The sequence below is a fragment of the Opisthorchis viverrini genome (assembly GCF_000715545.1).
Source record: "Opisthorchis viverrini unplaced genomic scaffold opera_v5_189, whole genome shotgun sequence".
In the NCBI taxonomy this organism is placed as follows: domain Eukaryota; kingdom Metazoa; phylum Platyhelminthes; class Trematoda; order Opisthorchiida; family Opisthorchiidae; genus Opisthorchis; species Opisthorchis viverrini.
In genome coordinates this window covers 533,677-548,623 of record NW_008751836.1, presented here as the reverse complement: position 1 = coordinate 548,623, position 14,947 = coordinate 533,677, and the positions used below count along the sequence as shown (strand labels likewise).

The window sequence follows — 14,947 nt, the reverse complement described above, 5'->3', positions numbered from 1 at the left end:
CCTGTTTCCGCGCGTTCCGTTTTTCATCAGCCACGTTTGCTCGTGTAGGGAAAGGTCATCAAAAGTATCATTAGCAAGAAAACTGGCACAAACATATGTGTTCCGAACGCCTTGGATAGTTTTGTTCAATGAGTGATAGTGCAGTACAAATCTTTCAGTCTCTTTTCAGAAAGAGACAGTCATCTAACACGATTGTTCGAAATCGTGTCTTATATACCGGGAAATTTGGCGGCACTCATCTAACAAGAGCCTTCTATTATTTGCCATTCCAAGCCTCTAAATTTAGATTGAAAGTATGGTTGTCATTGTAGAAGAGCTTAACCACTTTTTGATGTAAAATGTAAAAACATGAAAACTGCAACACAAGTGTCCTAGCATTGGTTTATACCTTCTCCATAGTTTCTTAATGCATTTATGAGAAAGGCAGCAAGACGAACCGTTCGCTGTCTGGCTTTTGCAATATCACCTCTGACAGCGTGGGCCTGTGAACGACTGTTATTTTTCGGGCCGAAACAATCAGAACACTAACTATGGAACTGATTCACTTAGGTCAATATTCACACTTAGTCTACATGGCAGAGGCGGTAGACCAGTAATATTGCGCTAGAAGTCTCTAGGTGCGAACTTACCGAACTCGAATATCGACCAGGAAGTTTTGCGGCTACAATTTTTCACTGGGTATTGGTTGCTTTCACATTAATTAGCTCGATTTCCTCGACACTGCTTGGCCAGTTTACAAAACAGCGTGCAGTTTCGCTTTCCGCGATATATCAAACTGCGCTTGTATGCAGTCCGTAACTCATGAATATTTTCCACAGTCTGCTGCTTTGAGTCAAATGGCTTCTGAATAGGAGCATTCAAGAACGCAACTATTCCTTTCTGTCTCCTGCAGCTTCATACTAGAATAAGGATGTCATCACTTTTTGTGGGACTCAATCTATGAACGGGAAATCTACAAAATACCTGCACGCATTTGTGATTTCTCTTCTTATTGGTTCTAATGTTACTGACAAAACCTTTTATGCATTTACTCTGCCATTCAGCTTTGTCTCTGATCGATGGACAATACACTCCTCATGTAGCAATATAGGTTGCTTAGGTGTAGTAGTGAAGTGTAGTGATATCCCCAATACTTCACCTGCACAAGTATCTTAAGCAGTGACTCGGTAGGCCAAACTGATGATATGTTTTATCATAAACAAGAGATTCAGCTAGATTCAACCAAGCCGCTTGTCCGAACCAAGTTTTTGTGCAAATGAGAGCATTTATCGAAATCTGTCCAGTTTGGGATCAGGTAGAACATAAAGTTGATGGAATCTCGGGAGGTACACCTACCTGAAGAAGAAGAACGGAACCGGTCGTGGACTTTTGAAGAGTTTTCAGCAGCCTTATAAGTCTTGGTATTGCTTTACTTGCATGTTCTTGCTTCTACAAGCCTCAGACCCTACAGCCTGAGAGCAATGTACCGCGCAAGCTCCGATTATCATGCTACATCGTTAGCGTTCAGCTGTAGCACCCTTCCGGTGCCTAACTGCCATGCCACCCGAGGGAAGTACGAGGGCTGGGCTACTGCCAGGTTGCCCAAGCCTAGACAGGGGAAGTCGAGTGGCAGAGGTCGGATTCGAACCACGGACCTTCCGGTCAGTAAATTCGCGCTCTAATCACTTCGGCTACATCGTCAGATTTCACGTTTATGTCTGCTCGGCTATTTCTTGGGGAGATTTTGAGAATTACTGTTGATCGGGAAAAATTTCGAACCATAATAATGATGTCATAAGCATGTGCTACAGGTTCACCTATATCCCAAACTGCCGTTCTTGGAAGCGGTAGGATTCAATGGCTCGTTTGCGCACCCTCATTGCTGGCGATCCTTGTCACTGCATACGAGATCTACTCGTGGTCAACTTGTATGTAAGACAAAATAGTCGTACATATCAAACGAAAATATAAAGTTGCGTCGCGTCTGAAGATACGTCGAGGTTTTCGTCGGTTTGATTCATTTAATTTTTTTTATTTCTGGACCGCTTCGTGGCGAAATTGTAAGATTCCTCCTATTCCTCTTCAAAACCTAGACAATTATCAGTCTGTGGGTGCCCATGATTTTTAGATTCTTCGTTTTCTTAAATAGAGAGTCTGGTTTACTGATCCGAACGATATAATGTATTGGTGTTTTCCCCGCTGAGGTTTGATGCTTAATTCGACTCCGATTGACATCGACCGATTTATTTCGTTCTGATGTTGTACAAGAGTTATTTCAGGAAGGCAGAGGGGCAGCCTTATTGACGGGTCAAGTGTTCACTTCAGGGTTCATCTGCCAAGAAATAAGGTAAAGACCGATCATCACTGAACTACCATTTTTGGGAAATAACTTGGGCGAAATCATCTTGTTCTTAGGTGTTTTCTTGTTTGACCACTATATGAAGACGGATAGTGACTAAGAGCTCCATGCTCTAAAGCGCCGTTGTTTGACGTTTTCGGAAAGGTTGGAAAAACAGTTGGTAGATTTATTTTTGGGCAACGTGTCGCTCTCGACATACAAGTTTCGTCAAGCCAAACGGATGATCACGAGGTTGGCCGAGGTTTGAGGTTGAATGAGAACCAAACAGCAACATCAAGCTTAGTCAATTCAAGGTGACGACTAAAGGATTTTGTCTGTTTAACTAGGTCAGCGAGCGTTAAGACCGATGGGCTAGAGACCTGGGGTCCAGTTCTTCCAGTCCGCTTGACTTTACCCAGCAACAAACCTGCTGGTTATTTTCCAAACTTTTACAAATGCGATAACTTATTATTTGGTTCCAAAGGGTTTCCAAGTGATTCAATGCACTATTGGTTAACTTAGCCTCCCAATCCTAAAGATTTCGCTCGTCAGTTTACTGGAAACACGTTTTTAATGAACTAGCAGTGGCCTGGACCAACACACCATCAGAAACGAAATGAATCGCAGGGGTATGTTGAGTGTCACGGAAGTGACCCTCTATATAAGTTTCTTGATCGTAAAGCATAGTTTTCATACAAACCTCTAGCAGATGTCTCTCCCTTTTCGGGAGCTCTGATTCACTCCAACCTAGGAATGCTCATTTTCAGTTTACTTTTCTTTGGTGCTAGTCTCTGTTCATGGTCATTGTGCGGGGTTAATAATCTGACGTGAGTGTTGTTTTTACCACATGTTTTGCTTTTTTTGCATCGTTAATCCACGCACGAGCACACACACACACACAGTAAACACCTGCATCTAGGCTGGTGCTAACCCTTGAGATAGATCTGATTGGTTGCCGGTTCCGCGTCTTGGCGCAAAGCCAAAGCCACAAACGAGCTTACGTATACTCATACACGCGAATCCTAACATGATGGGCCCATATCTATACTCCCGCACGTTTGTAAGGATGTGTGTCAATAACATGTCGATTCCGTCGTTGGTATTACACTGCTATGAGTTACTGCGCATCATTTTAAATAGATACTCCGGGTATCATTCCGTTTCCAGTCAATGTTATTGGCACGACACCCCATACGTGATCTACGGTGTCACGAGTCACTAGTGACTCGGTGTACGACGAGAAAACCTTTGAGATTTTATGACACCCCCGGTTAACGCCTTGTGGGTGCACCTGTGCATCTACAACCTGTGACACTAGTGTCGTCACATCGTTCAATTTAAATTTCAAACGCCCTTTACAAATGACTGTCGGTGCAGACGCACGCACTAACGGTTCAAATGGAGAAATCTAGGACGTAGCAACCCTGTTGCTGTTGCAAGAAGATGATACCGACCCGTTAGCTCTGTCTTTTAGACAAAGCTGCACCTTTAGTGAGCTTGGATAGCATCAGCAAAAGAAGGCAATCTATGCAGTACTCTGCCATTTCGAGGAATCCCAAACCGAAGCACGTAAGCGCAGCTGAGGTGGGGCGATAAATGCATTTACTGCTCATCTTAGTCACTTCAGAGTAAACGCAGCTCTAGGATATATTTTTCGACCAATTGAAGTGGTACAGTCCGTGGGTTGTAGGGAAGTCGAAAAACTAGGTGCCTAAGAAAGCTGAGAGCATACTTATCTGGTGATTTTTGAACCTTGTTGGGATCTGGCCTGCAGGCCGTAGTTTAGAGACCCTCAGCCCAGGCTCCATACTTGACCAGTAAGCATCAATTTTACACATGAGCGTCTGTTACAAGTTCGCCGAATGTGTAGTTGGCAGGCAGACGGAAGGTGATACCGAGGGTCACTGGCGTCTTAACCGCCGATTTATCTCAAGCGTGTCTTTTTCGGGCTGCTCAGGAGAAGGGGGACAGTGCTGAACCCTACGTATTCCTATTTTAGTCGGTTTCTTTGTGACAATGATACAGATCAGTTCTATTCTTATCTTTATTGCGCCACATTTGCGGAATACCACTGTCATGCCACAGCTTACCCATGGTAGCCAACCAAAGCCAACAAACTCGCCGTATCTGTCTGGTTGGAAAAGTCGAACTCCAAAATACAAGAGTGCTTGATTGCGGTGCTTACGGCGTTTCTAGTCGTCAGTTTCTATTTTGCTAGATGCAATCTCATGGGCATCCAGTACCCATATAAGCTGATATATTTATGCCAACTGTTCACTTTATTCAGACATTCAATGCCCTACACACCGCTGCCCGTGGTACAGTCGGACAACTCCTGGCCTGGAAGCTTCAGACTCAACAAGACTCCCAATTGACTGAGGATCACACTGAAGGCTTGGTTGTTGCATTTGCCGCTCAGCATGTCGACTCTCAGTACCACAGGGCATTCGCTCCGCAATCAAATGACCCTTACCACACACGCGGATCATCGAATTTCGGATCGGGTGCTGTCATGCTTAACGGATCGGTAATCTCGATATTTTCCATGGCCCAGGTACGTGATTATGCGTTCTGTAAATTACACTCAAGATGCTTCTTTTTGCGGGATTTCTTGTCCTCAAACATTTAGCCCATTTTGAACAAGTTCGTTCGTCTTTGACCTCATTTCCTTCTATGCTACCTTACACCCTTAGAGGATGTTTGCTCACCTGTCGCACTGAGGACACCTGGCAAAACCATGGCTGCCAAGATACCTATGCACCATTCCATCCTAATCCAACTGGAATAAACTCAAATGTTATCTTGGTGGTCACATGATGCCTTAGGGAACACTCGTGTGAGCACTGTTTATCGGTATAGCACCAACTGATTCTCCCAAAAACTGTAATGCACTTGAAAACAGTTGGAGCCTGACTCCACTTGGTTCGGCTTTGATTGATCAGTTTTTTTTAGATTTCCATGTTTATTCACTTGCGATATCCTGCGAAGAGCTGGCAGAAGGTTCGGGTCGATTTCCGAGTCACCGCAACCTTTCTTCTTATCGTTTGGGCACATGAACTGCAACAAGTTATCGAAAGTTAGCCCATCTTATTCAGTTTGCATCAGGTAGCCCTATCCTAACAGTTGATGCACGTTGGCAGTAACAGTTTAGATCCAAACATCACCATAAAAGGGTTTTCGGAACTTCAACCTATTGCTGGTAAGAAGTAAAATTCTACCACATTTTAACATGCATTTTCACATGCAGAAGTCACACTTCTGTTATACTTCAGGATGTGTTGTCTACGGACCTACCGCTTTTAACTCTGTGTACTGCAGCACTGGTGTTCCTGATTCACCTTCCCTAATTTGCGCTACTCGTGGCGTCACCAGACCGTGTCATTGGGTATCAATCAGCACATGTACCGGGCTACACTACAGCTGTGTTGTTCGGTGGTTACGAGACATGGTATGCGCGGGTGGGTGATCTAGGGATTCTTTGGGTCTTCGCTCACTGATGTCTCAGAACCGTTGCTGGTGTTGATGGTCTTAACCATAACCTGGGTGCTTCGTTCGCGGTTAACATCCAGTACTCTACGCTGCAGTTGTTCCATCTTGTTTCTCGCTTGGTGTCAACGTTGATCTTGCTGCCTGTGGTGAAACAACACATAAGCTACTCACCGGGCACAATATGTTGCTAAAGATGAAAGGAAGAAGGCCTTCGCTGCGGAGTTGTTTACTAGGGATACGCCAATTCAACAGTTACAGATTATCGGACAGGGGAGCAAAACTCTCATATGTATCTTGTTTACAAAACTGAATATCCATCTTCTCCTTGAACGCGTTTTCCTGAACTTTCCTGGATATTCATTGACTATCACTCAAATGCAAGCAAATGCTACAAAGCGACTCCACAAATTCCGTAATAGATTTCACTTTTCAAGAGACGCGAAGCGGATTTACGAGAAAACACTACTCGCATGCCTCATCATTAGTATCCACCGTTACACCGGTAATACGCAAGCTTCGGCACTGAATCGATCTTACCTAGTGGATGTAGCTCGTTACATGTTTCTATCCCGGTAAATTGGGAACTGGCAAAATTGATCGACCAAACCGGGCCCAGTAGGGCGCGCTCACTGTCCATTTTGTGAATAATGTACGGTGGTCCTCGTCGTTTACAACACAAACGCCAAGCACTACCATACAATCATGATGTTCAGGTCTCAAAATCCCTATCCCGGGTGACTGATAAACTATGAAGGCTTGAAGCTTAACTGCCAAACGGCATGTTGGTAGCTCACGTACAAACGGCTGTTGTTCTGATCGCTGACCTGGGCAGTTCGGTCGTGAACACCCAGTCACTAATCCGGGCGATGGAGTCGTGGCGAAGAGTCTGTATGTAGGTGTTGAGCAGTGCTTTGCTTTTTGTAATGTCTTGTTGATCGGCAGGGGGATGATCTCCGGTTATGGTTCGTTGTGTGGTCAGTCCCGTTCATTAGCTTCTTCCTTAATTAGTCGATACCAGAGCGACCTTTGATTCTATCTATCCGACTCGTATCCAGTCATCTTTGTTTTAACAGTTTCATAATTACTTTGTCTCTCCACATGATCCGTCCGTCGTGGGGTCGGTTTTCTTTCAGTTGCCATTTGCCTATAATGATGCGTGGGTTCGGTCGATTCATGTATCGCTTGATTGAGTTTGTGGCGGAGTACCATGCTTCTAGAAACTCCCTTGCCTTTTTCTACACACTGAGATTGGATCGTGCCTTCCAATCGCTGAACCATGTTCTTTCGTTCGTGTAGATAGTTTTCGTCTGGTTTATCCAGCGTAGTATTATTCATGACAATCCGTGCCATTGGTTCGGTGAACAACACTGCGTTTGTCGATCTGGTCTTTCGATCTTGGAATTAGCTTCCTCGGTGTATCGTTTAGGTGTTAGTGTGTGGACTCAGAACAAATCTACCATAAAACTGAAAACCCATTTTCCCGTAATCTCGCTGCTGATTTTCTGACGCCAACCAACATGAGCCATTATCCGAGGACTTCGGTGGTTAAGACTTGAAGGTGCTGCAAATCCCCCACCCTGAAAGGCCATATTTAGCTGCCATACGACACGCTGGATGCCATCCATTGTCGTTGGATCTTGTCTCCGGTTGATTCGCCCAGGAATAAAAGTAGTCATTGCCATACCAAAGTGATGAAAGTATGCAACTATGTAAACATTTCACGCAACGTCCTCTGATGCAGCATATGTTCGGTTCACCTGCAGTCCACTTACAATGTCTCATACGGGTGAACTGAACTGAGTCCGGTGCACTGTATTCTGTTCTACTTGCTCTTCTGCCGCCGCAAGTCTGAAGCTTTCAGTCTTTGTATTCTACATGTTACCTGCTGACTGACCTTGCAATCGCTAAGCATTTATTATCCCACTGGTTTCACCCATTCACCACTTCCTGCCTCTTGCTATTCTTCCCTTGATATATTTTTTCACATTTCGACGCAAATTCCGTTTGCCCCTCCACAACAAATACACGTCTTGGTTATGTCGTCCACCGAGCGGCAATGATGCGTTTCAACTTCTCGCTTCACTTCAAATAGATCATCCAGTCCGAATCTTTCAAATTCATCGCCTGTGTTTCGTCTTTGTACCACCTTTAGCAAGTCAATTTTCTCGATTTTCCACCTGGTCTTTTTCTTGATTCACCGAACACCCTGAAACTCTACCATTCTTTATATCCTCCTGATCACCCGCAACAGTAACGTCGAACAAGAAGGAACGTTAGGATAAAAACAGCACCATTCGTGGTGTTTTGGGGCTGAGGCGACTGAGGCTGCTTGGTCGAAACAGTTCCGCCTTATTCCCTAAGAAGCAAAGTTTCGTATGTTACTTTTGAAACCAACACTGACTCACCTGTTATTCCAACCTAACTCTAATTTGAAGAATCAAAGAAAATCTGTTGGTTGAATTGGAATGAAATGTGAAATAATCAAGCTGAGCGTTTCCACTGCTTGTGTCCATCTACTTACTATTCGCTGCACTGACCGCGTTGATTGATACTGTGTACTCATTAGCCGAAATGTTAACCAACAGTTTTCCCTAGGTAATCAAGTCCTACTACCTCGTTTTTTGTAAATTAAGTTGCAGTTATTCCAAACATGTCAATATCATGTGATTTCTCATTTGTCCCACATGATAATGGCGTTAGTCCTGTCATATCCTATCAGGTGGGGGGGGGCAATCTGATCACCTTCGTAGTCTGTCATTTCACTCTAATGTGTTGAAACTACACAACACAGTCAACGCAGAGCGAAATCGGTAGAAATCGAAACATGGGGTGGTTCTTTCCGAAATGGCATCCTGTGTGTGTGCAGCTTTCTTGTAAGTGGACCCGAGCTTGGGTCGTTTGAGAATGAATCCACTGCAAGAAGATTCACTGCATAGTGTCACACTATAATCACCAATAACATTCGCATGCGCCTGTGTCGTCGTACCACAAAATACTGAACTGTTGGACCATTGTGGGAAACGGCGACGGTTGTCTTATTCTGAAATCCTGTTGAGTAATGCACAACACCCCCTAAGATTTAGCCATCGCGAAGCTGTGTTGCATTGTCGGTGTTCCTTGTGTATCAGGTGGCTCACATCGCAATAAAAGACAGCTGATTGGAATTTCTGGTTAGGAGCAAATTGAAGAACAACTCAGGACTAGGAGCAACGGAGCAAGCAGGGAAAATGCCGTTTCTGTCCTAGAAAATCCAATAAAATTGGTTGTGTTTGTGAGGTCAAGGCCTCGCATTGCAAAGCAATTTTCAGCTTGACCTGTGTAGTGACCGGCGGGGAAATGGTCAGCCTTCATTTAGAAGTGGTAAAAATGATCTCATATTCATTTGCACTCCACACTTAAACTAACCTTGGATTTGGTATAGATGAGCACATGTTGTTGGTGGCAGCTAAATATTGCTGTCGTTCTGGAGGCGAACTCGTCATCTCGTACTCGTTCGGGGGTAAGCTGGGGACCAGTTTTACTGTGCCACATCGATTAGGTTTCAAAAAGCCAAACTGTTCGGTAGGCTCAAAAATTCCATCTTGGAAAGATGTATCACTCTGGAGCTTAACAAAAGTAATGCGGTGCCATTGGCGCATTTCCTTTCAGGTTGAAGTTCGACTCAACGAAACATCACCTAAAGACATAACAAACGGGGCGGGTTGCTGAACCATGGGTTCTTGTTAGAATTATGTTAGCATAATTATGTAGCTCATCTGTTCTCCGTCCCGGGCATTCTGCGATCCACTCCATTCTGTACTTTTAGGTGGATGCTCAGTTCAAATATGTGATCGACAAATGCCTATCGGGAGATGGTGTATTTGGTCCCGCGCACTTCTTAACTACTCGGGAACGCGTACATGGCCAGTGTGTGAAGGACGAGACAGAAGTGAGTGACGATTTTATTGATCCTCGGTTGTTTCTCGAACGCAGTGCGTGCACATGTGTGGGTGAGCAAGCATTTCATTGAATATTCGCTTTGTGCACATACTATGCGGGTGGCTTTGGCCGTGTTTCGATTCATACTCACTATGTTTGTTAGTTATCCTTCAATTTTGATTCCTCTCTTGGTTTTTGGTTTTTCCGGTCAGTTGACTCCCCCGGTGACGTCAGAGACCGATTACTACCTTCTTTAAGGGTCTATGCTATTCGGGATTATGTAAATATGAAGAAAAACAAAACCATCCCATGCAGTAGGCGTTTGCTTCAAATGTGAATCTGCTTACGCTCTCTAGTAATCTTTTTACATGGTAACTACGGTACAGGTTAAGGCGTTGTCCTGAAATGCTCCCCCATGAAGAGAACTTGCTACCAGCACTCTGTAAGATTTTGGTTGTTTCCTAAGGTCTTCAACCTTGTAGGCGGTCATCAAGCTCACTAAGTCCGATCCGTAACAACCCGGGATGACCCGTCAGTACTACGTGCACAACCAGCTCGTTGTGTCCACTCACTTGAATATATGTTGTTGTCATGCTTCATGGTCGAGAGGCGTCAATTCAAGTTTTTTTATTGTAGAAAACTAGCCGATCCAGTTAACTACCGGTTGGCTAAATCAGCTGGTACCTACGCGTTGACCAGTCCGCATGAATTACACGGTTCTATTAATCGTATTCGTGAACACAATTATTGTTCACCGGTGAATAACGCCGCACTGCTAATGGGTCTGCGTAGCATCTCTGACGGCGTCGGGCTACTGTGCGGGAATAGCATCTTGCACACCCACGCCATCAGCAGTTATGATTAGATTCTTCGGAGTCCAACCACGTGTTCCAACAGGCATGAACAAATGAACAAGAATGAAAGAATGAATCAATCGTCTAGGCGCAAACGAATCAACCGATTTAAGGGACCATGAATAGTGAGCAAGTCGATATGTCTGTATTGTGTAGCCACTGTTGGCTTCGTCACAAGAGTATTGATGTTGATTGTATACGGCTTTTAGGTCCGATGACCACGCTGAAATTTGATATCATCCAAGTCACCTGTCTGCACCGTCACTCAAGCCACATGTTCCGATGGGTACGCTCAACCCGTAAATGTGAATTAACCGATTGAGGCTTGATGATGGCTTTTAGGTCCGATGACCACGCTGAAATTTGATATCATCCAAGTCACCTGTCTGCACCGTCACTCAAGCCACATGTTCCGATGGGTACGCTCAACCCGTAAATGTGAATTAACCGATTGAGTTGATGCTTGATGATGATTGAGTTGATGATTGATGATGATTGAGTTGACTTAAAAATCGGTGCACTACTAATCCAAGGGTGATTGTTTGCAACAAAGTACTTAGTCTAAGTAGAATGTGGATTTCGAATGCATTGCGTTTCCTGAATGATACCCCACTATAAGGCTTTGACCCGTAGTGGATTATGGCACCTAGCTTGAAACACTTTTTAATGTCAGTCGCAGTCAAATTCTTCCTCCATCGTTCGTCATAACTCCGATTAACTGATCCAGTAAGTGTAACTCAATTAGTGTCAGATGATAAGATGTATGGATCAGAGTGTAATCGGATTTTAAAACCGCTATCACAGTTTAGGCGTGTTGACCTGCACACTCCCAGAGCTGACAGACACTGCTGATTTTGTAGGTAGTGAGCAGATTTCGAATTTGTCTCTCATCGTTAGTCTAAATTCAACTTGCGTTTGTATCCGTATTTTACTAAGCATTATGGATGGATTCTCTTCCGATTGGTGCTGGACGCCGTCAGTCGGAAACCATTCCTCTGGTGATACTAATACTTATGCGTGTCAGCTAGGAATGTTTATCCTGCTTCCAATCAATGTTAACAGCAAATTAGTCGATCCCTGGAGCATATCGTTTCCAAGGGGGTTGTTCTCAAGGCTGCGCAGCTTTTTTGGGAAGTGTGCTTGGTTCAGCCGAGTCTTACCTGGAAGCTGGAGCTGTGACAATGCACTCCAACACCGAAGGCTCGTCTTGAGTGCTGCTGAGTAGGTAATGTGGGAAGTGTGCGCAAACCTTACAGTGTAAACCTTACGTGGGGCACAAATGTAACGTACGGTTATCGTGTTTGGTTGACCTCGCCGGCGACAAACAGCACTGAGGTGGAACTACTCCGGGGGGGGGGGGCAACCTGTTGGTACAAGACTGGGCAGGATGCTCCTGCCGTAACTTTGCTAAACATATTTGATTGTGTCCCCAAACGTACTCGTAAAATTCATATGTGTGGGTCCCGAAAATGACCTTCTACTCCCTGCCCTAGGTCTACCGACATGCTAGGCATGGCTGTACTCTGAGAAACCTTTGGGGAATTCGTAGCACTACGAGGCGCACTTCTTATCGATCCCTTGCATACAGCGAGTGACCCTCGAGACAGCAGGTTACGTACACATAATTGTACAGTCTATAGTCCACTGGTTTTGTGCGGACTGCTACCCGCACCAGCTGGGCTTCCATCAAGGCAGTGTCACTCATCTTTCGGTCCTAGGCGTAAAGTCTAAGCACCATTGTGCTTCGCAGGTCATCCGATCCTCCTGATAAAGATGAATGATAAAACGGTAATCGTTTAGTTGTAACACCCTTTCGATTCCTAGCTACCATGCCACCCGAAGGAAGCAGAGGAAAGCCTCCATCGACCTTCTTACTTGTCAAAACGCGGAACATATGGCCAGTGAATACTGCACTCTACGAATGTGAGTGAATACACTACCTTCAGCGCTGAACTGGTGGCTTAGATATCTGGCATGTGACATCCAGAAGAATAACGTGTTGTCAGTCAGGCTTTCCTATATTCGACCAAAAGGCAATAGGGTGCATTCCTCAGTTGGTGGGTACAAAAAAATGCAAAGTGCTTTCACATAAAAGTCTTGCATCGTTGTGGCTTGACTGTTTAACGGAAGCTTCCGTGTATGAATTTCGAACTGTGATGGGCTCATTACTTACTATTGGGTGTTCAAACAATGGTGTACTTTTTCGAACTGCTTCCATCATTTCGTATCACAAATACTAAGTATCCAAGAGAAGATTCGACAAGGATAGGCTTATTTGGAATAGTTTAAAAGGTTTTTGTTATCCAGTATCCTTTAGGAGAATTGTTTAACTTTTTTGTGTGTTGGGGAAATGATGCATCTTCCTATTTCGCGCCGAAATCGATGTTTGGTGGGTTTTAATTTTTTGGGGATTCAATGTTTACCGCCCTGCATCCGTAAACTTCGAGTCAGGATTTCTACATTCTACAACTGATAACCAGTAGAAGCGGCCAAATCTTCATCAATCACAGTTGCAAGGGGGCCCTTGGTCGTGGCTAACGTCTTGTAGAAATTTTCTTGTGAAGATCGCTGCTGAAAAGACTCAGTTTTGCTGAACGCCATTGCACACCTTCAGAAAGGGGATTTTTAGCGTATTGGCGTTATTCTAATGTCCCACTTGACCGCAGTTATGTTGCTGTTTTTCATCTAACCCCCGGGAGCTCATCTCCAGTGTGCACAGAAGAATAGATGATGCCATCTTAGATTACTTTGCTAGTTCGATGTACGTCGGTTGGTCTTGATTGACAGAGGCACTTGTTTTATTGGAGTGTTTGCGACCGGATTCGGGACCATCGGATTCAAAATTACTGCCCTGAAGATATGTCATGCCACATCACTTTTCGATGGCTTCGATACCCTTCCGACACATAGCTACTGTAAAACGTGTTGGGAGCTTGAATACCGTCTATACAGTCGAGCGATCGGTGGTGGATTAGAACCACGGTGCTTCCGATGAGGAGTTTCCATCCTAACCTGTGCGGAATATCAGGAATCCGATATGGGTTTCGTGGCCGAATTCAGTATATTAGCTCTGTCCATAAACGTTTTCCCCACCCTTACAGGTCTAAGTTGACCCTGGCTCATTCATATATGGCACTCCGCTCCCCGAAGCAGTGCCCTGTGATTTTTGAGGAGTGTCCAGATCAAAGTATCATTCTTGACCAAGGATCACTTGTCACTACTTCTCATCACTATCTTGGTTGTTGCTTCGACGTCTTAGACACTTAGAGGTTCTCCCGAAAGGGACAGTGGCCCAACCTCTTGTTCTTGGTATGACTTTCACTTACTGGGTGCATGTGTCATTCTTTTTTCCACGCTTTTTAGAAAGCAGAAAAATATTATTGTCCGAAAGATCGACCGCGCAATCGGCTCATCATGGGTTCAGACAGAGATGACGCACTGGAAGCGCCCGCATTCTTGCACATACATGAAAATGTTGTTGATTTAGCCGTGACGGCTGTGTCCGAACAATTCACGGTCGTGCTACTTGCCACGGACGATGGTCGGCTCCTTGAAGTGAGCAGTATCTATCATTTCTGTCTACGGTGTCCGTGGTCACATATAAAGGTTCAATCTGGCAATTCAGTCAGCTAGGATCATTCCAAATGTCTTGTGTATTCTATACGATTTTTGAAAAGAAACCTAATCCAGTCCGATAATAACTTACTTCTGCATCAGTCCATACGTAATCCGTTAATTTAACTTAGTCATGGAACCACTGATCGGTGGCCTATTCAAAATAAATGGATTATTCCAACTTGTAGAGAACTTTAAATTGAGAGGCGGACCGTTTCAGCCGTATTGGGAACAACAGTGAGTATTTCACGAAACTCCAGGGAATCTCGTACTCGGGACCTCCCCGTCACGGACGGCTGGTCAGCCTTATGGCTAATTCGCACTCATATAGCGGCACTCTTCCTTCGTTCACAGAATCCACATAACGACATACACACAACCACATGCACATAACTACCTCTCAGACGGACGGTTTAGTCGTTTTGTGTAACTATCCTTCTTCTGAGCTGTTCAATGGTTAAGTGTTCAGTTTAGATTATTAACACTTCCACAAGATGAGTGCAACCTCCATCACTCGAGCATGCGGGCTCCGTGATCGAAAGAGGAGTGGCTCCGTGTCCTGTATAAGTGTGTCTTAATCACACAGCTGCTCCTGACCGAATGGTTGTGTGCAGACTGCTAGCTGGGAGATCGCGAGTTCGAGATCCCTTTGAGTTTGTTGAGATGCTCATTGCTCCTGATTCAAAATAATGGATGTAATGGTTGTAAATGGCTTCTTAGCTTTTCACTTTTACAAGGCTCTTATATATATATA

The 14,947-nt window shown here is 44.6% G+C and overlaps 3 protein-coding genes across 3 annotated transcripts in view; 1 reads left to right on the top strand and 2 right to left on the bottom strand.

Annotated features, from left to right (window-relative positions):
* T265_07649 (hypothetical protein) overlaps positions 1-6,443 on the bottom strand; it is a gene marked incomplete at both ends in the record, with an annotated part of 39,716 nt that extends 33,273 nt beyond the window's left edge. Inside the window, one exon of the mRNA XM_009173222.1 lies at positions 6,344-6,443. Within this exon, the coding sequence (XP_009171486.1) occupies positions 6,344-6,443 (100 nt within the window). The remainder of the gene's footprint in view (positions 1-6,343) is intronic.
* The window catches only part of T265_07647 (hypothetical protein), a gene marked incomplete at both ends in the record, with an annotated part of 86,038 nt that overhangs the window by 10,723 nt on the left and 60,368 nt on the right, over positions 1-14,947 (top strand). The window contains 3 exons of the mRNA XM_009173220.1: positions 4,605-4,871; positions 9,612-9,734; positions 13,942-14,133. Coding sequence (XP_009171484.1) covers positions 4,605-4,871; positions 9,612-9,734; positions 13,942-14,133 — 582 coding nt within the window. The remainder of the gene's footprint in view (positions 1-4,604; positions 4,872-9,611; positions 9,735-13,941; positions 14,134-14,947) is intronic.
* Positions 8,940-14,947, bottom strand: part of T265_07648 (hypothetical protein) — a gene marked incomplete at both ends in the record, with an annotated part of 8,215 nt that continues 2,207 nt past the window's right edge. Inside the window, 2 exons of the mRNA XM_009173221.1 lie at positions 8,940-9,042; positions 9,212-9,405. Of these exons, the coding sequence (XP_009171485.1) occupies positions 8,940-9,042; positions 9,212-9,405 (297 nt within the window). The remainder of the gene's footprint in view (positions 9,043-9,211; positions 9,406-14,947) is intronic.